The sequence below is a fragment of the Oxyura jamaicensis genome, chromosome 1, assembly GCF_011077185.1.
Source record: "Oxyura jamaicensis isolate SHBP4307 breed ruddy duck chromosome 1, BPBGC_Ojam_1.0, whole genome shotgun sequence".
Lineage (NCBI taxonomy): Eukaryota > Metazoa > Chordata > Aves > Anseriformes > Anatidae > Oxyura > Oxyura jamaicensis.
The window spans coordinates 32,075,247-32,099,603 of NC_048893.1; the positions used below are offsets into that span (position 1 = coordinate 32,075,247).

At 39.6% G+C, this 24,357-nt stretch overlaps 1 protein-coding gene across 4 annotated transcripts in view; it reads left to right on the forward strand.

Moving 5' to 3' along the window:
• The window catches only part of ANO6 (anoctamin 6), a 77,074-nt gene that overhangs the window by 20,326 nt on the left and 32,391 nt on the right, over positions 1-24,357 (forward strand). For 3 of the 4 annotated variants that reach the window (XM_035331366.1, XM_035331356.1, XM_035331346.1), the window contains exons 2-6: positions 5,073-5,149; positions 14,470-14,598; positions 22,312-22,377; positions 23,539-23,817; positions 24,114-24,227. In XM_035331366.1, the coding sequence (XP_035187257.1) occupies positions 5,073-5,149; positions 14,470-14,598; positions 22,312-22,377; positions 23,539-23,817; positions 24,114-24,227 (665 nt within the window). Of the gene's footprint in view, positions 1-5,072; positions 5,150-14,469; positions 14,599-22,280; positions 22,378-23,538; positions 23,818-24,113; positions 24,228-24,357 lie in introns of those variants that run through there. The other variant, XM_035331370.1, reaches the window with a different exon arrangement.

Sequence of the window (24,357 nt, forward strand, 5' to 3'; positions counted from 1 at the left end):
AATCAATGATAGCCAAGAATTTATTTGGCACAAAATGTTTGGCAGCTTCAGGCATGTTTGGCAATATCTTTGCTTATAGAGCCAAGCCCAGCAGTCTTTTCAAACATCAGCTTATTCAATATCTTTGTGGTTTTCTTGTCATTAAAATTTTTTTGGACAGTGTCTTTCTTTTCCCTTCTGAATATTGCTTTTTCCCTATTCTCAGGCCTCTTAATTTGCACTCTCAAAAAACTTTTATCCCCATTGCTTGTACCTTGAGTGGCTCTTATTATTTCATTATTCAGACTCCAAGAAAAGGTTTAATTCTTCTTTACATTTATTCAACAGGGAGAGTAGCTTCCATGCCTATCAGTGAGTGATTGTCTCTCACCTCTGCCATAGCAATAGGTAGAAATTGCTAGTAGTAATATTTGTGAAAGCCTTTGAAATTGAATTATTCAATGGGAAGATCACTGAACTTCCAGAAGAGTTCATAGCCAAAATCAATTAACTAAGGCAAAGACTAGACTTTTTACTCTGCTTCTCAAGAAATTTTAGGGCTTTTATTCAATCCAGTCAGAAATGTTGGCCAACCTGTGAGAAAGCAAAGCCCATAAAGCTCATAAATCAAATCACTGGTAAACTGAACTGAAGGATTCATTTCCCTTGGCCTGTCCCAAAGTGTGGAATGGACACATACTGTAAAGGAGAAACATGAAAATAACACAGACTTGTTAGTACTTGTGTATGGGCACATTTGAGGTGAGGTGTGAAATGTTGGCAGTGCCATTCAGTATCCTGGATTGCAGTTCAGTCTGTGGGCAGCTGGGAAAAGGTTGTGCCTTATCAGACATCCTCTTGTATGTGAGGTCACAATGTTTGGCTGCTATCTCTTCAATTTGTTCCTTATTTTCACATGAATTGTTATAAAGCAGGCCCTAAATGAAAGGAGTTTCTAGGGATGTAGTTTTATTATGTTTTTTTTTTTGTTTGTTTGTTTGTTTTCAACACTTAAGAATCTGCAAAATGCAGTAACTCCATAAAATTACTTACTGGCCCCAATTGCTCTGTACAATGCCCTCCCATTTTTATCTTTCAGAAGATGGAGTAAAAAATCTGGGCTTAGTTTCAATTCTCCTGACTATAGTTCCAGCTGCTATTGGGTTTCAGATACTACTGAGATCATAGAATCACAAAATGGTTTGGATTGGAAAAGACCTTAGAGATCATTTGATTTCACCCCCCTGCCATGGGCAGGGACACCTTCCACTAGACCATGTTGCTCGAAGCCCCATCCAGCCTGGCCTTGAACAGCTCCAGGGATGGAGCATCCACAGATTCCCTAGGCAACCTTTTTCAGTGTCTCACCACCCTTAGAGTAAAGAACTTCTTCATACTGTCTAACCTAAATCTGCCCTCCTTTCTTTTAAAACCATTACCCCTTGTACTATTGATGTTCTTGAAAAGTAGCATGCACAGATTTAGTACTTCAAATTTTTACAACAATCAGCATCCTTTGTAAGAACAAAGACCAACTATTGTCACAGAGCTGAAACTCAAAATCTATTATTACAATTGAAATAAATTAGATAAAATGTTCTGACAAAAGCATATGTTCCTATGATTGCTTGAAGGTAGAAAATGATGTATCAGTCACTTAAAATCAGAGTATGCCAGCACAAATCTTAGTAGATTTCTTTACTCCCTTATACTTCCTTTGATATACTGGCTAAGTGGTAGAATGTTATAAGCGTCTGCACTTGATGAGCTCTGACCCAAATATTAACAGGAGTGATAATGCTTCTGAAGATGAAATATATCAGCAGAAATACTTTTTAATATAAAATATCTTTTTGGCCACAACTATGAGAACACTTAGAGGTCTGGAAAGGAGCTCAAATGCTAATGCAGGCCATCCTCCTAAGGTGCATGCCAGGTTCGACTTGGCTTGGAATTTTCCGGCACATTTAATTAATCTGTACTGAAGAATCTCTGATGTTGAAGACCTCACGTGACACCACCTGCCTCTTTAGGCAGTCTGTTCTACTGTTTTCACTGTTAGTAAGTGTTTCCTAATGTCCATCCGCACCATTCCTGGTGCAGTTTTTCTTTCATGTCCTCTCTTCTTCAAACTGATCTTATTATAATGCTGGAAGGGAAGTGAGAGAAATAAATGAAGTGATTTTGGAGGTAGGTACCTGAGTTTTTGCAGGTACCATTTCTATCTCTTTGAGAGACTGGAATCACCTCTTCCAGCCAAAACCACAACTGCCCAGATTGGCATAGCTGTCCTAGTAAACCACTGTCAGAACACATCTGACCTAAGCACACATTCAGGTAGTGTTGAGGCACTTTATTTTTGGCTCCACACAGACATTTTTGCTTGTAAGTAGAGAAGGACTTGTGGGTGATGTGAAGACTGGAGGCTGCCTTGGGCATAGTGATCATGAATTAATAGAGGTTTTGTTTCTTGGAAAAGTAAGGAGGGGGTTTAGCAGAACATCTACCCTGGAATTCCAGAGGGCAGACTTTGCCTTGTTTAGGAGGCTGGTTGGCAGAGTCCCTTGGCAGGCAGTCCTGAAAGGCAAAGGAGTGCTGCACTGAAGTTGATAGAAGTCCTTGGCTAATATCTTAGAAGATCTGAGAACAGAAAATCCCTTTTGCTTGAGTCCTTTCATTATACCAACGGCCCAGGGATTGTACTGGGCTGTATTTTATGTGAAAATGTGTTAAAATTATAAATATTAATAAAATGATAAAGTATGCTTGACATTTACCATATTGTGGGGAAGAAATGCTGGCCATAGACACTGAGGCAGAAGCAAATTGTACTCACATATAAATGTCTCTGGAGGATATTCCTGGCCAGTTCCAGATACATCAGGATTTGGGAGATCTGGAGTTATCCTTCCTGCTGTGAATGCCTACTTTTCAGTTCTGGCTGAAGGAATTTCTAGACAGCACTGAGGAGGGTGCATTTGCACACCACAGGGACTTCACGAACAGGCTATTTCAGAGCACGATTCTTGCCACTGTAGTTCAGTGGCTGACATAAGTCTTCATGTCTGGAGATGCTGCTGTCCACATCTGTTTGCCTTGTGTAATGACATGCAGAGTTTCAGAACAGTTGCTTAGATTTCAAAGCAACATGCTTATATTTCTCCTTCACCCTACCCATGATGTGCGAGCAGAAATATTCCCTCTTCTGTGGGTTTTCAGAAACACTTTATATTTGTCTATCTTTGTGTCCAGATAGAGAATAAAGAATGCCAAAGGAAAGTAGGGTGATGCCCATTACACTGACAGGGGTATGTATTTTCCTTCTCACATTAGATTGAGTTGAACACATTAAAATGTAATGGTGTGCAGATACAGCAATCTCAGAGCTGAGATGTGCCCAAGCTTTCTTAGTTCTCACGTTATGGTGATGTTTGTGTGCTGCTCTAGTCTGCATTTTACTGCTTTCTTTTTAAATGCTGGCAAATGTTTCTAAAGATGCTAATGCTTTTGGGAGGTCACAGACTTTGGTTATTCAACTGGGCCACCCTTGAGGTTATGACTCAGATGTTTCTGAAGCTATGTTGATGGAAAAAATCACGGAGCTCCTTTTTTCTCCTCCCTGTAGTATGCACTATCACCACAGTAGAGATCTGGAAACTGACAGTTCAACATCTGGAACAAAGTCCCTACCAAATTGTAAGAAATTGTACTTAAATCAGAGAATTTAGCCACTTAGAAACCATGAGGGAGTTTTGTTGACTTGTAGAGCTGAACAAACACAATCTTGTTGTGCTCTATTTCTAAGTGTTTTGAAGTATCTTCAGCTGGTATAAGTGAACATCATCAGTGAAAAAATATATTTTTAAAAAAATCTTCAGTATTGTGTATTCTTTATGTATTTGGCTACATATCAATGAAGTTTTTAAGCCAAAAAAAAAATTCAGGCATATGAGTATTGTTGGTTCTAACATTGTAACTAATGTGCATTTAATTATCCTTCTAAGTGTACAATAGATTTGATTATTTTTGAGTACTTTTTATTTATTTATGCTTTAAAGTATTGGAGTATTTTTTTAATTGGAGGCTATCCTTTCCAGACAACACTGGGTATCATTTACATCCATGACCTTCTCCTAAGTGCAGGACAGACTTGGCTAAAACACTTCAGATGCTGTATTTTAAGCATCTAAAAATAGCATGAGGCCCATTTACCCTCCAAGCATCAGTAAAAAGCAGTCTTCCCCTCAGCCACTCTTCAGCTTCAGGATGTTACCTGACCTCTACTTAAGACACCTCCCCACCCCAAAATTGTTAAGAAACTAAAACCAAAATGTTTCAGAAATTGTGGACCTTCTAGTAATTTATTTCCAGGAGCTTTATTAGGATGAATTTGTATGGCATCCATCCAGTGCTGCATCTGGTAGTCAGTTTTCCCAGCATAATGTAGTCAGGTTTTCCAGCATAATTGACAATAGTATCACAAAGTAGCATACTTCACAAGATCATTTTTAATTTGTTCTTTATTTTCAGGAAAACAGGTTAGTTTGCAGAAGTTTTTTGTTTTGTTTTGTTTTGTTTCCTAACAGGTATTGCTAGGGAAATGGGTAAGAAGCCATATGACGTTATGTTACATAATGGAATTCCTGTTATGTAGTAACTTTTTTAAGCATCACTACCTGTGTCACACTCATTGCTGGACTTCTGAAAAATTCCCTGGTACTTTTAATTAATGTTGCCTAAGTACAGTCTACATGAGCTAGGGTTATTTGTTCAGGTGGAGCCAATTCTGGTCCTCTTATTCATGGAGTGATACTACTTACTACAGCTAGTCTATAGACATAATTTTCTGAAACACTAAATAACACATGCTAACAAAGAGGTGCATGGCATCACTAGGTTGGTTGGCAGGGTCACCAAACATTAACTTGTCATCCTGGTAAAATCTGTTTTGCTCTCTTGCTACCTGTTGGTTACTACTGAAGTCTGAGGGACAAATATTATTCTGAGATTGTAAGTGCAATAAATTGGCTTCTCCACAAACCATTAATTTAAAAAAAAAAAAATGACTTTTTTGTTTGTTTGTTTATTTTTAGTTTTGGAATTGAACCAGGTGATTATTCCCACTTATGGAACTGTGCCAGAGCAGCAAAACCTTCATACTCCAGAATGGGTGGGTATTTCTTTGTTTTAACTATGAGTAGCGATAATTTTTTCTTGTATACAACAGGTAGGGCTGTTCTAAGAGAATATCATTCTGTTGTATTTGCAGCACACACAGTTCATCCGCGTGACTGAATCTGAGTTGCTATATCTCTACTTCCCTTAAGATACCTGAAGTCATTGGCTCAGGTGCGAGAGCACAGGTTGACACAGTCACCGATCTCAACTAAAAGTGACAGGTCACTAGTTTAGTTACAAATACATATTCACTATAAACTGATATACACACATACACCTCCTTTCTATATATAAAATTTTGTGTATGCATGTATAGGGTTTCTCTGTGTGTTCCTATATCTATAAATATAGGAACACACCCTACATATAAACACATATACCTTATAAATTCAGACACACCCAGGTATTTGTTGGCCAACAAGTGAGTTCAGGACTCTTTTTTCAAAGAAGGCTTGGAGGAAAAGAAATGCCTTGCTCCAGTCAGAGACTTAGGTGGCAAAAAAGGAAGACCTGGAGGTCTCCATTCCCTTAGCCAAATTTAAAGCTCCCCAGCTCACCTAATGTTTTCTGCAGCTAACAGGCTTCTGGCTCTAGCTGAAGATCTCCTGTCTCAGATCTCATTTATCCCTAAGGACTAGCTAGTTGACTCCAGCAAACCTGACACTGGGTGTTCCGTGGCACATGTTTTGCCATCCTGATGCCCAAATGGCATGCTGATTAATCCAATTTCTTTTTTTTCCCCTAAAGTGCAGCTTGAGGTTGCACAGGGAGCTAAAAGCCTGGATTCAAAATGGTATAAAAATCATATATTTATCCTAAAGCTATTGGAGAAGCCCCATAGATATCAAAAAAGATGTCTCAGTGCTTCATTCCTCTAATGACAGAGGTCAGTATTATTTGCTTTATGTGTGTATTGCCTATTCAGGCTACCTCTACAAGTAGGTCAATGTTATGGGAGGACAAAGCTTAAAGAAAGAGGTTAAACAGTGTCAAGAGTTACTTGCTGGGCCAGTTAATTTTGAGCACCTGAGCTGGTGATGGCTTGTGCATCCATTCAAGAAACTGCTGCAATGGTGCCACCAAGTAATGAGAGCTGGAGCTGGTTCCCAGACAGCCCTGTCCAAAACATTGACCTGTAAACTGACTATTTACAAGTAACCGAGATGGCCTGTGCATTTCTCTCACTGCTGTCTACTAAATATTATTCAAGGAATGACAGCCTGCTGATGATGATATTAGCTACCCCTTCAGTTTGCACAGAGGAGAACTGTATTATGTATGTGGAGATGCAGGTCCTGCTGATTTATTTGTGTATGAGGAAGTATGCTGTTTTCTTCATACATCCAGAAAAAGCATACCATACAAGAAAAAATGAGCTAAAAAGTTGTGAGATGGAAATCAAACATTCATATTCAGGCATTTGGATTAAGCCTGCCTTGTCTTATATGTGGATACTATGAATGGAGCTGTTTAGATCATTTATTTTTCATCCTGACCACCAAAAAGAAAGCTCTTTTGCTTCATATCAAGCTGAAATTGGAAAGAGAATCACAGAAGAAAGAGACAAAGGGTTTCCATAGTGATAGAGTTTGGAAAGCAGTGTAAATGAAGGGATAGATTTAGCCCAAGGTACACCAAGGTGCACCAGAGCCATAGGGGTGCTGCTTCAGACCTTAGCTGGAAAAGTACATGTCATAGTGAAGGGTTGTGGTGGTTTTGTTCCTGCCTCTGCTGTAGGAAACAAATGCTAAATCTACCAGAAATTGAGTTTCCTTCTGGGATCTGAATACCCACCTGACCCTGCCTCAGAGAATTGTGACAGAGTTTTTCTTTTTTGATGCTGCTTTGGTGTCTGGAAAAGTATTTAATCATTTTCTGGAGCATGCAGTGCATCATTAGCTGACTAGCATGTTATAAAAATCCTCCTTAGACTCTTTTTGTGGTTGGATGAATTTTATTTTTTATGCATTTATATGAAATGAGGTAGCATCAGAACAAACAGTGTCGTATACCTTGTGGTTAGAGCAGTCTCCTGTAAGCAGTCATGGTAGAATATATTTTTATTTCTACTAAAAATCAACTGTCAAAATCAATTTTTATTTTTGGTTACTCATGTTTACCAGCAGTTGTAATTTCTGCTCAGTTTTAGAAGCATCTTTTCCACACTGCTCCTTCCACGTCACAGCCTCCTTGTCTGCCACTGGTCACTTTCAGTGGCCAGAAAGATTGAATAAAATTTGGTTCCACCAAGCCTGCCCATGAAATAGATGTGTGCTACTTCACTCAGGTGTAGCTAGAAATAGAAACTGAATAGGAAGCCTAACATAAAACTATTGAATAGTTTGAAGGTTTGAAGGAAGTTCTGTGCCAGTTTCCTAAACTTAGATTATGTTTTCCAGCTGAAAGTATTTTGCGAATTTGATTTTGCAGTTCATCTTGGAGAAGGCAAAAATGAATAAGCTGTCGACTAATAACAATTGTTCTTATTATGATGCTGTCTCATATTACAGGATCACATGCTAACTTTGTCACGGGATCCCTGCCCCATTCAGCATGAGTAGGACATTAATCTCCACAAAGTCCAAATTCTTTGAGGAAGGATGCTGTCTGTAGTACTTCAGCAAGGTGTAAATGGGGCAGGAAAATGCAAGAAAAGAATTAGAGGTCTTATGACTAGAGAAACTGAATGTTGTCCTAGATAATTGGATTTTACCCCTGACTGTAGTATAGGGCTTCTGTGCAAGGCTCACAAGTTTACATGCATCCAACTTTTGTTTATTTGCCCAGTGTCAAAGGGGGCGTCTGTAATATATTTGCATTAGCACAAAGTAGTCACATATGGGCCTGAAGGTATTGCTCTCTGAAGAGAGAGACTTGACAAGCCCTCTAGAAAAACTCGATGTCCTGGTTTCTCAAGCTGGAACTCCAGATCTGGGAGACAGGCAGCAATTTCTGGCATAAATCCCTAGGTGCCTCATGCAGTCACTGGGTTAGTGCTGCCCCTCAAGTGCAATTTCTGTAGTGGGAAGGCTTCAGAGGATTCTGAAAGAGGGGATTTCCCGTCTTCTGCATCCAAAAAAGGATGAGAGGTGCTGAAAAGTGGGTTTTCAGGGGAGTACTGTCTTCACCTTTGTTCAAAATTTAGGACATTTGGTCTGTCTATAATCAAGAGTAGCTGGAAACCCTCTTGCAGCCAGCAAACAGTTGCACGCAGGCTCAGGCAGGAAGTCCAGTGGGTGTCTCATCTAAAGTTAGCTCCGGGGACGAGGCTTCCCAATGCCTGGCCGGTTACCAACTGCTTTCTGCTGACAGAAATGTATGCCCGTAATGACACCCCGTGTATTTCCACTTTGTACAAAATCTTCAGTCTCAGTTTCCTTCGATTTACTACATGCCAAATACATCTTTGCATGTTGGGGTACAGAAAAACACTTCTGATTGTGATCTTGTTAATAATCTCATTGTTGCTAAAAACAGAACTGACAGAGCCCTCTGTTTTTATTAGCAAATGTGAGTCACAAGGAAAAATGTTAAATGCACAACAGTTTTATGGCCCTATGGAGACACACCAATGTTAGTTTCTTGTGGTATGCAAATAAATTTATATCCTGAGGAAGCAAATACTTGTGTTGGTCTTGGTGTCAGAGCAGTTGTCTTTATTGGCCACTCAGAATGTAAAGTAATTACAGATCTTATGAAATAGCTGCCGTAGTAAGAAGAACTTTACATTTCTGTAACATTCCCACCAGATGAGCTCAATGGGCTTTAAGAGCAATGATGTTTCGTGATATCCTGGCAATATCACGTGTTTCCTTTTTAATTACTTGGTTGGAGGAGAAGGTTCCTGAGGCCTGTAGAAAGAAATAAACATGTCTCTAAACAGGCACAGTGACATTTTCATAGAGGTAAAACCCGCAGCTGACGGGTAACTCGTGGGTGCCCCACCAGGTGGGCTCCATGCTTGAGCATGAGGACCCTCCGCAGGTGCCATCAGCAGAGGCAACGTTACACAGGCTGTCCTCAGCTCTCCTTTCCCTGCACTGATTTACCTCCTGCTGTGCTGTGGGAACCTGTTTTGAGGCTATCTGAAAACTATGTGAGCTTGTAGACAAGTAGTTTATCCCTCCAGTAATGATTACACTTGCTGCTATTGACAGTCACACCGAAGGCTCATGCAGACAAAATAAAGCACGTCTTTTATCCTCCCTCCAGAGGAGATTCCTGTAGAATATCTTGCTATTTAAAAAATCAATTTACAATACCACGCTTGTTCAGGGTGTAGTAAGTAATAAATAATTGCAAATCCCACTCACATATATTTTTTTCATTCTTGCCTCTGTGTTGCCCTTCCCACCATTATTCCCACTGTTTGTTTAACAATGTAATGCCCCGAGGAACCTGGAGAAGTGAAGGCTGTGTAACGCCACCGCTTCTCCTCCCCTGGAATGCAGCATCGTTGCTGCTGAGGGTAGCTTCAGGTCTGCTTTCATCTTCTGCAGCAGCAATCGCGTGTAGCCATGGCTACGGGCGCAGTCTCCAGAGTCAGACACGGCAACTCCCCTTCAATACTGGCAAGCCTGGTTACATGTGGAGAAGGGCAGGGAGTAGCCCCCCTCCTGAGGAGCTCTGAGGGGCTGAGGGTGGGTTCCACCACTGGTTTTTGGTCACTTAGTCTTGGATGTCAGACCTCTGGGGACCAAGGTCAGGGAGTGCTCATTACAGGCACCTCCCGGGGACGTGTGCATCAGCAGTGATGCGGGGCTTCCCAGCCTTGCTTCCCTCTACGTGCACAGCAGCTGCTTGTGAGGACCAAAGCTCCGGGTCTATAAGACAGCACTTTTGATGCTGAGGATGTAACATCTGCATTATACACATTTCTGGGCTTTTTGTTAACACAGACCACCACTGGTCTCATCCCTTGGAGCTAATATCCCCTGATTTTTTCCTTGATGTGGCCTGAAACACAGGGGTGCACCCACACGAAGGTGGATGCCCTGCCTCTGGGCTAGCTCAGGTAGAAGTACCCAAAGTGATCCAAACAACTGCAGGTTCCTCCTGCTAATAATGCAGCTAATGGCTCCCTGCCTCACCATGGAAGGCAAGCAATTGATGTACAGTACTTGGAGATTGTACAGCACTGCGGAGTATGTGCTAAATATCATTAGTATTTTACAGCTAAATGTATTTTTTTATTCATTAATGATGTTAATCAATATTAACCTGCTATCCACTCAGGTATTATTACAGCATTAAAGTGCACAAATGATTGTCTCCCTTAGTACTTAAAATGTGATTATGCTGAGGCTAAGAAAATTAGAAAGTGCCATAAATAGACCCCATGTTTGTTTCTTCCATAACAAAGAGGTATCAATGGGCCTGTTCATTATTTTTGGTTGTAATGTGCTACTGATACTTAAGCAAAATTATGTATTGGAATTTCAGCCCCATTAATGTATTTGTGTGTGTGTGTGTGTGTATGCACACAAACTTGTATTCATTTGCCTGATAATAACATTTGTAATATTGTCAAATAATATTGCATATTAACAAAGCAAACATTGTCTCCATGGAATTATTAACTTCAGTGTACAGCACATATTTTTTATTTCCAGTCCTGTTTTTCCTCTGGTAATTACATTGAATAATATATGATTTTTCATTGCAAACTCTCCAGTGGGGATTATAAGACACATCACACATCTAAGCTAATGTGACTGTCAGAACTTTAACCGTTACGTTCCCTTTCACATTTTACTTCTTACTTTTAATTAAACAACATTAAATTTTATGTTACAATTGAATTGCGTGGGTCTTAATCTTGATCTCTTAAGTATTCAGTCTTAATGAACCAACTCTTTATTACTTTATTGATATATAAATTGTCTATTGATATGTCAATAGGACATTGCCCTAGTAATTAAAAACAGTGGAGATTACATCTAAGAAGTTAGCTTCAGGAGTATGAAATTCTGTGTATCTGGGTTCATGCAGTCCAATTCTGATTAACCTTTTGGCTGTATTCAATTATATATACCATAGTTTGATATGTATAAAAAGGTGTATGTGTATGGTAACATGCATATACTAATGTATACAAAACCACATATGTACATAAATTCATGAGTCAGGATGCTGATTAATGGGCAGTATCAGGTTATTGTCAATCCATTTAAGCCAGTTATCACTAAGTTACACATAGGTTTTATATGCTTAAAGGAGACAAGTTTCAAAGGAAAAAAAAATACTTAGTGAACTTACACAATCACAAATTAGGACAAACTTGATCTTATATTTGCTGTTGGTTATTTCTTTTCTATCCTGTGCATAGGTCATACAGGGAAAATAACTAAAAGCTGTAGGAAAAAAAAAAAAAAAAAAAAAAAAAAAAAAAAAAAACACTTGAAAGCTCTTACTACTTTACACTTTCAAGTGCTTAAATTTCACAGCAAAACTATTTATCTTTAGACAAAATCATTAGGCAGCTGTTTCTAAGATTCAAAAGAAGAAGAGGCGCAATTAAAAGTCCTTCCTTTTTAGGCACTGGTAACACTTCCCCTTGTTACTCATTATCACAAGGCTGGGTTCTGTGTTTCCAGCATTGCAACACAGGGCAATTTTAGCCAGGAACAGAGATTTCTGGGGCCCCAGAGGAGCACAGACACTGCAGAGGCTGTGCTCATGCTCAGGGTCTGGCTGCCTTCAGCTCTCCTTGCACCCTTGCATTGCTTCACCAGCACCTCCCAGCCAGGCTCCCAGCAGGGGCTATAGTTACTGGCTGGTGGTGCAGCCTCAGCATTCAAGCTATCCCTAGCCTGCCATTACAGGACATAGTGCTCTTGTGCCTGTGGAAAAGTGAGAAGACAATGGTGACTTTTTAAATTGGTTCATACCACCTTCTGCTCCAGTGGTTCCTGCTGTCTGTGTGTTTCTGGTGTGATGCACAGGTTTTCTCAGGCTCGTAATTGACCAGTCCCATCTGCAGCCCTGGAGCTAGGGAGAGGTATCAGCTGTGCAGCCAAGGGTTAGTGGCTCTGTGTGTAGCAGGGCTTCAGGACATCACACTTTTCATGACTGCATCTTTGCTAAGCACAGCATGTGGTGCTCACACTCAGACAACCCAGAGTGGCAGGCAGCTCATGGATGGAGAACATACACAAGCGTCTATGTCTATGGCTAGTCCTCAGCAGGAAGAAATCTCATCAGGGTCAAGTCTGGTTGCTTGTTGGGACTTCTCCAACTCTGGTTCTCATGAATTTAGAAATTTGGGTCTGTGACTTGTTTTGCATGATGGAGATGCTCGCTGCCATTGTAGTCTGGTGATGCCATCTGAAAGCTTAAACCATTCTTCCTAAACCACAATTGTGTGCAGCTGTCTGTTGATTTGGTGACTGCTTAGGTGTTTCCCAAGTCCTAGGCCAGGCTGTGAACTAACATATGATATATCTGTATAGCAGCCGTATGTCACCACACACACACACACACATTTATATATGTAAGTATGTCAGCAGCTGCTTGCTGTCAGGGTTGTCACAAATCTCTCAGCACATGTGGGATTCAAAGAGAACTGTTCTAACCAAGAATCTGCTTAAACTGTTAAAGCAAGTAAGTTAACAGAACCTCCTTTGCAACAGTTTCTAGCCTTTGTACATACAACATAAAAAGTATTGAGTTTAAACTCCCCTCAGTTTATTTAAAATATGGATTTTTTGTCTTAATTATGGTGAGACACTTCTCCCCATAAAACCCTCGTTTTGACCCAGACAATAAGCAGTAACAAAATAGTCTACAGGGAGAGGTTTAGAATAAAACTCATAGGAAAACTTTGTTTTGGAAACACTAATGTGTTATTCCTAAAATGTTGCCTGTCCCTTGGAACTGGGATGCTCCTGACTGATGGGTGCCATTCTCGCCAGTTTTATAACAGTTGAAGAATAACCTCTGCAGGCTGCAGGTAGGGAGTTTCTAACACCAAAGTCACATTTCTCTGAACCCTCCTGTGGACCAGGCATTCCCAAAACTCTACCCCATGTGGCTGGAATGCCTGGCATCCCTCATGAGACTTGGTCTGCACTGACAGGGAGATTTCAGGGAGATGACATCTGAGAATCTTTTCCACGAACCCAAAGGCACAGCATGTTCTAGAGACTACTCTGGGTCATTTTGCCTGGCCTGAGTCTGTCCTAGGCCACCCTGCATGCCCAGATGTCTGGAAGCCAAAGCTCCTCTGCAGTTCTGTATGGGAATCTCGCTAGTTTTTGAGATCTTACCATCTGTAACATAACACTGAGTCCTCTTGATATCCTCTAAACTCAGTGACACTACCCTTATTAATCCCATGTAAAGATCCAGCCAAATAACTTAGAGTTTGGTACTCATTACATAACATGACATTTCTGATAGCATTACAATTATATATTAACTGAGAGGGGGGTTGTTACTTGTGATAGTGCCCACAGAGTATTCTAATAATCTAGGAAAATGTTACTTGAAAATTCAGGCTACCCCATCATCAATGTGTCTGTGTTGTTACACACATGAAATAACACATTAAGATGTTATTAGTGGGTATGACAATCTTTTCTACTTTCCTCTGGGGACTAGATAATAGCTTATGGATATATTAATCCTTTTTATTTTGGCATATATTTTAACATGATGGATGTGCAGCATACAACGTTTTCTGCTTGCTGAGATTTTGCTAATAAAAAGAGAAATAAATAAATCCATGTAGAATGTGTCCATTCTGAGAACTCATCTGCAGCCTGGCCATGTTCTTTATTCTCTGGGCAATGATTATTTTGAATCAACGTGCATGAGTGCATGAAACTGCTTTTTTTTTTTTTTTTTTTTTTTTTTTTTTCAATTGCAGAGATGCTGAAACTTCTGGCAGGTAACAAGACAGATGGGTATGCTCTAATTCTGAGATTCCCATCAGGAGACAACATACCTTGTACACAGAATGTTGTATCATGACAGGATGTAAATTACTTGACAGATGCATTATTTAGAAATGGTACTACATCCCAATGCTCCTCCCATCGCCAAAAGCTAATACACAATTTTTAAAGAAGAAAATTAGGTCAAAGTACTGCTGTCCTTATGTCATGCAGAGACCTGCCAAACTCCTCTGGACAGATTTTTTCTCCAGCCTACTCCAAGCTAATTTTCATGTCACTTTCTACTCATTATATGTCTAATATGTGCTGAATTTCTCTTTTCACTGACTTTTCACTGACCTTCTGTGTAACATGAAACAAGTAAGGAAGCAGTGAATAAAATCCTTCATGTTAACCTATCCTACCTGTCTTACAGGCCAATTTTGACAATAAGCCTGACTCCTTGTTCTTCAGCGATGGGCAGCGAAGAATTGACTTTGTTTTGGTGTATGAAGATGAAACAAAAAAAATGACTCATAAGAGGAGTGATCGTAAAAAGCAAAAGGTAAGTTATTTTTAGTATAAATCTGAGTCGTTCTGGGGGTGTTAGAGCAGTATGCAGAAAATAGTGCCATCACCCAGAGTGGCATATTGCATTGTCCTGCCTTAGGAGTGCTCCTAAACCCATCAGACTGAGAGGTGACGAGAGGAGAGCTCAAGCCATTAGACCTGTGTGAATGGGCAGAATAGTGCATATTGTGTCTGCCAGTGTGTGCTGGGTGACCTCAGGGCATGCTCCTGGGAAGGAACCCTTGAGGAGATGTGAGCAGAAAAATGCAGGTGTCAGGATCCCAGTTAGAATTAGACAACAAGATCTTCAGACTAGGACAATTTTCTATATTTACAGTGCTTGAATTAGGCCCCTAGGGGACTTTGGTATTAAAATCAGGGTATTCAGGGGAAATCTTGAAAGGAGGCAGCTGACGAGGTGATCCAGATGAGAGTCATGTATGTAGCTGCTGACATTCTACCCAGTAAAGTACCCAAGTCTTTTATGGGAAATGCCTGTATGTTACTTTTGCTACCACTATTTCTCTCCAGGTATCACTCTTTCCCTTGACACTTTAACAGCTTGGCCCTCCCTAAGGACCTTGGAAAAAAAAAAAAAAAAAAAAAGACTCAGGCCAGTGACTGCTTGGTGCTTGTTAGCAGCTATGAACAACAAGCATGCATTATTTTTAAACATTATTTTTTAATTATTTTGATAAGTTTATCAGTGGACTTCTTTCCTTATGGCACCTAAAGCCACAGAAGCAAGATCAGTCATGCCACTGAACTTTTTAAATTGTGAACTGCCTGAGAAATGTTCATCCACAGAACTGTAGTCCCCTTGGAATCTGCACTCTCCCACCCACCACTTCCTCCTCTGATTTAGCAATTCCCTATGTTCCAGCAGCCTCTGGTAGAGACAGGCAAGGACAAAAACACCACTGAAAGCAGCTCATATGCAAACAATGATTTGCCGTTTGGAAAGAGGAGAGTAGGAGTAAAAAGGCCTGTAGCTAGCTGGCTGATATTTATTTCACAGTGTTGTCATTGGCATTATCAGGGCAGCTATAAGGAATGTGGTTAGCAGGGTTTAAGAGAGTTCTGCAGTGGGTGGATGTTGCATTACACATGACCACAGGATCAGCAATAAAAATAAATTGAAAGACATAATTATAAACAAGAAGCTGCCCCTTTAGAAACTTTATATATATATATATACATATATATATATCAATTAGCATTTTATATTTATGCTTGGACTATTTGGCCATTGACAAGATGTACATAAAAATACAATAAGTGTATTTTCCAAATAGTGGTGGAAATTAGACATGAGCAATGGAATAGTATTTTTAGTGCAGCGTGAATTTTAGGACATTAGTCAAAACTAAACAATGAATAATTACACCCGGAAATCATGGGTAATGCACTTAAGAGTTTGCTTTTAAAGGTCTGGAGCAAGTCCAGTGGTGGGATACTGTGATGGTCAGGAGCTGGAGCACTTGCCCTGTGAAGGCTGAGAGACTTGTCATTGTTCAGCCTGGAGAGGAGAAGGTTTTGGGGTGATCTAACAGCAGCTCCTGAGTAGCTACAAGGAGGTAACCAGGAAGACAATGCCAGGTTCTTCACAGTAGGGCATGGAAGAACGACAAAAAACAACAGGCACAAACTGAAACAAGAGACATTCAGACTGGATAAGGATAAACTTTGAAGATGGTGCAGCAGGTTGCCACAGTGAAGCTGTGCAGTCTCCATCCTTTGACTTTTCAAGACCTGACCAAATGCTCCCTGACCAACATGGTCTGACCTCAGAGGTGACCCTGTTTTCAATTACCTAACAACTCTGCCATTACCATTCTGTGAGATTGCAAGGGATGGTAAAGATATGTCAGCAGGAAGATGATTACAGAGGTGACGGCAATTGTCACAGCTGGGAATTCCATGGACAGGGAGAATCTGAAGCCATAGGAGTACTGAGGAAGGCCTGGGCAAGAATTTTGATACTGGGAACATATACAGTGCTGAAAGGGCAGAAGAAAGCACAGTAGGAGACTAGGATGAAGAGGATTTTCAAGGACAAGAGCAATGGATACAAGTATGATAACAATGAGCTGGAGAACTAATGACAAAATCCAAATCTGATCATGAAACAGACAAAATATTACACAAACAAAGGGTAAGGTACCAGAGGACACTGAAAGGTAAAGGAAGGAGAAGAGGGAATGAAGAAAGGATTATGTTCAATGAGTCTATAATGTAAGCTGAAATGACTCACCTGGTCATAACCAGGCTCTTGTGATACAGCTCAGAAGTACTGACTCCCTCCCTCCAATGCTTCACATACAGGCATCATTAGTTTAGAAATACATTTCCCTTATCTATTGTTGAGGGAACAATCTTTTAAAACTTAAACAGATTCAGATTTTCTAACTTTTTAGCATGGGATCGGTGCAGGTCAGCTCCAAGCATGAAAGCACTTCAGTCACCTCAAAGAGAGATGCATACTCTCACATGAGGTCACTTGCTATGCTAGAAGAGGAAGCTGTATTCCTATGACAGAATTAACATTTTGGCCTATCACAGTTCGCAGAAAGTTGTGAAGATGATGCTGCCCAAAATATATACAGATATCATTAGTGTAGGCATAAAATTTAATTGATTACTTGTCTTTACTGACAATGTTATTTATTTGGTTATATATTTTGAGGGGGGGCAAATAAGTTCTGCCCCTGTGATGAAATACAAGGTACCAAACTGAGGAGTATCGTCATTTACAATCAGCTTTAACTACTGCTTACCTCACTGTCTCTGATCTAAAAATGCCAAATTTTATAAACAGTATCTCTTGTAATTCAAGGTGTTTTAGACCTGAATAGGTCCCTTGCTCATACTATTCTTTCTTTGACTCTCCTGATGGATTTATAGAGTTATTATTCAGGGGTTTACTGTTCACAGACTTTTGAAACTCCAGCTTATAAAGGAATAGCAGATCCAGTGGAGTCTATTCTCACGGGGTGAAATCCTCAGCTCACTGAGGCCACCATCAAAGTTTTCATTGCCAAGCAAGCCATTACAGGTCTGTGCAAGGTAGGGACCAGGAAATGTAGTCACTGGGACAAATTCTGTCTGACTCGCACTATACCCCACCTGACTGCATGATGTAGATGTCAAAGCAGAATTGAAATTGCCAGTGGACATTTGTAAATTCCCTTTTCTGAAATGAAAAATTTTGGGAGTTGCCCTTGGCCATTTTGTTAATAGTAAGAGCAGAGGAGTCCCCAAATGCTTACTGAAATTAGGGGAAAGATTTGAAAAAGTGACCTCAGCCTAGGTATCCAGCTTACCGGGTTGACAGAAATGGGATACAGATCCATGTATTCCTCAGTAGCAAGAGGAGAATCAGATCCTAAGACCATCATTATATTAAATGGCTTTCTGTCCTTTTTAAAAAGAATTGCATAAGTGTAATTGAGAAAATGGCCCAGTGTTAATTTATATTAATTAATAACATTCTTGGGAAAATGACTCAGAGGAGACAAAGGAAAAAATTATCTAAAAACATGAGGGTAGTTTGAATAGAAGGAACAAAAATGTGGTGTTCTGAAGCACTCAGAGATGTTCAGTGGTATAGTGCTTCCTTCATTCTCGTGCTTCTGAAATCTGGTTTAAAGGAGACAAAACCAAACCACCGAAATCTCATCTTCATGGGAGTTTCTAACATAATTTACAGATACAGAAGTTACCAAATAAGGTTCATGTATGTAACTCAATTTGAACTCCAAACCCTTCTAAGTTGGTATACAATTAATTTTGCAAGCACAGGCAAAAATCAGAGTGTCAGGAGCAGATTTCAGAAACCCTGCCTTGTGAGTAATTGAAATCCCTGCCCAAAGCATGTTTTTTAAACTTCACAAGTTATGTACACTATTTGTCTGGATAGGATGCCATCAGAATAGAAATTAATACCACCATCCTTTCTCAGAATGCTCCAAAATGCCAGTTTTATCTATCAGGATCCTCAAGTAGCTCATTGTTGAAAGTTAAAGGGTCAATGCCAGACAGACATATTCAAAATAAATCAGTGCGGAATGTCATTCTAGTCCATCTGCTTCTCCCCAGCAGAAATAAACTGACAGGCTGTCTAACTTAAGAAGAAATGTGGGCAAAATGTTCATTTTCAGCCATGAAGTAACCTATGCTTTGTAGAAATAGCCAAATTTTCTTTACAAATTAAATGAAAACCTATGATTCACAGACAGTATTACATACTTGTCTTTTTTTATTTCTATTTAATGTACAGTTATACAGGGAACTTCAGCAAAGTTGGAGAAGTTTGCCTTCATAAGCAAACAGTTCCTGCCTCTAGAATTGTTTAGATTAGATAGCCAAAAACAAAAAGCTTGAATAGCTTTCAACGAATCAAATGCACATCTCCTGTTGTCTCACTTGTGATACACCCATGGAGAAAGAACAATATTTGGGGTTACAGAATGAGCAATAGCTCATTTCATGCTGTAATTTGACACAGTAGAGGATGGCAGGCTCTATATGCCTGTGGTGTTCCCAGCCAAACTACCCAGGAAGTTTGATAACAAAGATGAAAGAGACCTTTGAAACTGAAGGACGTCAACCACACCTGCTCTGATCTCTGCTGGTTGGATAGCTTTTGAAGCAGGAACTCACAAAAATGAAATCTCTGTTCCTGAGTTAACCCCAGACCAAAACTTCTTGGTGGAAGGAAGGACAAATGGAAGGAGGGAATTACTCTGAAGTTACTGCATACATTCATACATTCAGAAGTGAGTCTTCCCAAATAGGGTGGCTAGGACACACTGTTGAGAGTAGGGCTAGGCTGGAATATTGACAGTTTTGTGGCTGTGAGTTAGGTTTCAAACAATTGTGAGGCTGTCTTAAAATCATAGGGTATTTCAGAAAATATTCAAAAAAAAAAAAATAGTTCTTTGGGTTTACTCTTCTGCATCAGAGCCTTTATAGCAAATTTTGCTTCACATTTTTATGATTACCCTCAAACACAAGGGAAAGAAGCTGACTTTAAAAACACAAGTAGATCTTCTCAATCAATTAATTTCCTGATGCTTGCATTTGGGACTGGCAGAAGAGCCTCCAAATATCATTAAATAAACTTTGAGAGTTAGCATCTAATGTTGATACAATGATCCTCTCTACTCCCTTTAGCTGATTTCCATGGGGAAGTCTGTGGGCCCAGTGTTCTTTCCCTTGCTGACTGTGATTTACCTGTTGCCTGCCAGGTTAAGCATTCCTAACCTGGCAGGCAACAGGTAAATTCCTTTAATTACAAACATTCCTTTCTTAATAGGATTGTTCCCCTGAAGCCACACTGATACTGTTACAGGGAACTTTTCGCTCAAAAGAAACTAAACAAAAATATGAGTTGGCATTCTTCTATTGCTGTAATCAAAGCAAGTGCTCCCTACCATTTATGAAACACAGAGAAAAAACTGCTAGTGATCTACTACCAGTTTCCAGACTCTGACAAGACAATGGTGAGACATTGAAAGCACTGTGGTGAAAAAGGAGCTCCCAAGAGCTAACCCTTTTGTATGCCTGTAACACTTGGTATTTATTTACATTAAGCTTTCCCTTTCTTAAGACTGTGTATGATTATATATCATAGTGTCTCAGTCTATTGGCTAGCTATTCAATTACCAAAATCAATGTCAATTTTAGATCAGCAACATTACCATGGTTACGTTGTTATTACAACTTAACCTTGCAGGTGGCTGAGAAAAATGCTGTATACTAAAATAAACTTGGAACGGTCCCACAATCCAGCCAAATAAGCCATCACATCTTTACACTGTATTCCCCACTCAATGTAAAACCACTATAGACTCCTTTGGGTAAAAGACTAGCTTCTCCATAGACTATCATACACATAATTCAATCATTTATATAAAACAGCAAAGCCCCTAATTAGCAAAGGTTCCCAGGGGCTTTGTTTCTCACTACTTGCATTAATGCATTATTAGAAACTTTAATATTGTCAACATTCCTCTAAGATTTTGAGGGCATAATTAATTTGGGGAACTCCTTGCCATAATAAATTATTAAAGCAATCTGAACAGTAAGATTAAAAAAAAAAAAAAAAAAAGCATTAGACTCATACAAATGAGAATTGCCCAGCATCTGTCTTTGTGCTATTTTGTAAGAAATGAAACAGGTATTTAGACCTGTGCCTTTTTTATTAATTGAAACAAAGCCGAACTCATGTGGAAATGTTTTCATAATTCATTATTATTCACCTTACAAAAAAACACATGAATAGGGAAGATGCAAAGAGGTAGGATGAAATAAATAATTTTCAGCATGGTGAAAGAGTTAATAGTGGAATAACAAACATCTCCTGTGTACTACATTTTTTAATGATCTGGTAAGGGGATTGAGTTATGATATAGCAAAAATCACAGAGGAAATTATTATGTAGTTTACTTGAAAGCCAAGACAACATGAACCTTTAGCTTTGAAGGAGAATGGATAGTGCTATTACACATGCAATGTTGACAAATGCAAGGAAATATATTGCTGTGAGGAAAAACCTCATTCTCATTTGGGATTCTAAGTTGGTACTCTCAGTATAAGAAGACTTAGATTTCATGGGAAACAGCTATGCTAACTGTCCTCATCAAGGTACAGTTGCCTTGACACTAGGTAACAATATATTATATACATTATATTATAAATATGCATCATATAGGTGCAATTTTATACATACTTGGAAAAAAAAAAAAAAAAAAAGAAGAACATTATGAGGTCACCAATAAACAAATAAATTAGTAGGACATGGAGAGATATCTCTGTGAGCAGAAATGTGGTAGGTATTGATGAAAGAATAAAACATTTTGAAATATTTGGATCTCCCTGTCCCTAACCCAAGAAGAAGATGATAGTAATTGCAATAAATAGGCAGAAAAAAATAAAAGAGATCAAAGAAATATCTTTTTACAAAATATGAAATTAGTCTATCATAACCATTGCTACATGCAGATGCTGCAGTTGAGAACTAACAAGATATAAATTATTAATTCCAAGAATTGCAAGAGCTTTGGAAAAATATTTTTTCTCCTTCAGGGATTTTCAAAAATCTTTAAACACTAAAGAATGGAATGAAATTTATATGGTGATGCAGTTGACATGTTCACTGGTTGGACCAGATGATCTTAAATGATCAACCTTAATGATCCTATGTGGAACCCCTGAAGACTTTTGTTCTTTTTGCCTCCTGTAGTGGGTGGGTCTTGAATTTGGTCCTAAAGACCAGTTTCCATGTACCTATCAAAGTTTCTAAGACTTCATCTAATGAATCATTCATTGACCGTGATCCCTCGCAGTAACACCAAGACTGGATCTTGAGCACTGCTCTTAAGGCAGTTATCCTGATTGAAGAGAACCAGGTTACAGAAACCATTGGACAGTTCCCTCTTAAAAATTCAAAGTTGCTGTACAAGAGGCACAGAATCCCTTAAACACAGAACATATAAACAAACAAAACAATGTCCGATGGCACAAACAGGGAGTAAAAAAGTAGTATCACCAAGTCACTTTGAGAACTGCGCTGCATGCCTAGCCTTTATTCAGGAATAAAGCAATGAGTCCCAATTTGTTAATGTTATCTCCTTCTGTCCCTTCCATTCTTCGGTGCATATGTATTTGGAACAGATGCTTTACAATTTTCAATACTTTTTAACAGAGGAAGAGACAAGTATATGAATCAAACCTGATAAACAACGGCTTGCAACTTGAAGCAACGAGATCGGTGAGTGCTCTTTTCTTTGTCTGTATTCCTTTGTCTGTGCCTGAGAGCAGAAGCTTCCTCTATATGGATAAGGAATTGGATAGATAAATTGAACTTAACAGTTTTCTCCTCTCAGGAATAAAGAAAAGTGAGCTTTTTTTTTTTTTTTTTTCCCCATCAGTAGTGTCTTTCTGACCTGATGCAAAGTCATGTAAACTTTGTATCTGTTTCTCCCTCTACAAAATAAAAGTTGGGAAGTGGGGTTGTTAGTTGGTGTTTGCTTGTGACTCAGAATATAAATAGGGATGGCCATGCTCCAAGGAGAGGCTCCACTTCCAGAAGGGCAGTGCAGGGCTCCTGTAAGTGACCCAGCTCCCCGTGAGCCATGGCAACGTGAGAGTAGTTGTAAATGCCATGGTCTGTGTATTTTGGGCTACACCATTGTCTGTGGGCAGCTCAGGAGCCCACTACAATGTATGGCAGCTACCAGAGAGGCTGTCTGCACCACGAGGGCTGCTCAGCCCCCAGGGCAGTGCAGAATCCAGACAGAATAAAAATGTCACCTAAAAAAGCCACCTTTCCTTTCTCTCCTGCAGAGCCACAGCTTTAGGCCTGGGTCTGTCAGGAGACGAGCAAGACAGTCACTTCCAGTGTTCATTTACTGTTGCTTGGTAATCAAGTGGGCACCTGAAAAGGTCTTTTCGCCCCTTGCTCCCAAGTTGGACCCAAGAGTCCATGACCTCAAGGTGTTTGATTTATGCCGTGAGAGCTCTTGCTGCACATACAAGGAACCAGTCTGGCTGTTGACATTCATAAGAAAGTAAACCATTTCCTGATAGCTTGACATGGCTTTGTTGCCATACTAACTTTTGGCCGTCTTCCGTAACTCCACCCATTCTCCCTACAAAACTGGGTGTTCATATTGCCCAGCAGCACCCATGGCTGCATGGCCTTTCTCTCTGGCATGCTTCCACCTCATATCAGTGTCTTTTCATAAGCTAATGGTATATTCACTAAGACGGACAGTAAATGCAACTTCAAATAGATCATCTGTGAGCCACAGATAGCTAGCTATGAACTAGATATTAGGTCATCAAGAGAAAGAAAGGTCTGGATAGTTTAAGAAGTGTTATGAAAAATGCTTTCATTTTCTTACATACATTTTAATATTCTCGCACTTAGGTTTTGGATGAAAAACTTGTTTTTGTGAAAGTGCATGCACCTTGGGAAGTGCTATGCACGTATGCAGAGGTTATGCACATCAAATTGCCTCTGCAGCCCGATGACTTGAAAACCCGAGAGTCAGCATTCAACTGGTTTACTAATCTCTTCAGAGTGGATGAAAATATCATCAAGCCTGAGCAAGAGTTTTTCACTGCCCCCTTTGAAAAGGAACATTTGTCCAACTTTTATATTCAAGACAAAGACACATTTTTCACTCCTGCAACTAGAAGCCGAATTGTAAGTCTACAAATATTTCTAGCTTTGGTGCAAATACCTTCATGAAAACTTCCTGAAAAATTGGAAATATTTGGGACATAACAGTCCTGTGTCATTTATGAAACAGCCTGTACATCTGTCACTTTTCTGTACCACCAGAATTTAAAGGGGGGAATTTGAATGGTTCATCTAGCCAGTGCAATCAAATGTGTCTACACTGCTTACCTTTTCATAACTCACATCTTGAAACAGGTATCATTGTGCATGATTACGTTGATTTACAGTGCAAGAGACACAAAATATTTTGTAAATTTCAGGTTCATTTCATCCTGTCCCGTGTGGAATATGCAACCAAAAACAATGTGAAGAAGTTTGGCATTAACAAATTACTGGACTCTGGAATCTACAAAGCAGCATTTCCCCTTCATGATGTAAGTCCAGTTTGTCACAACGATGTATTTAGAAACAGAAGTCTGCAGCTCGAGAGTTTATGTATGTTCTTCGCAGCAAAAAATACAAACAAGATTGACTATCTTACTGCTTGACTGTTTTTTCTGTCCA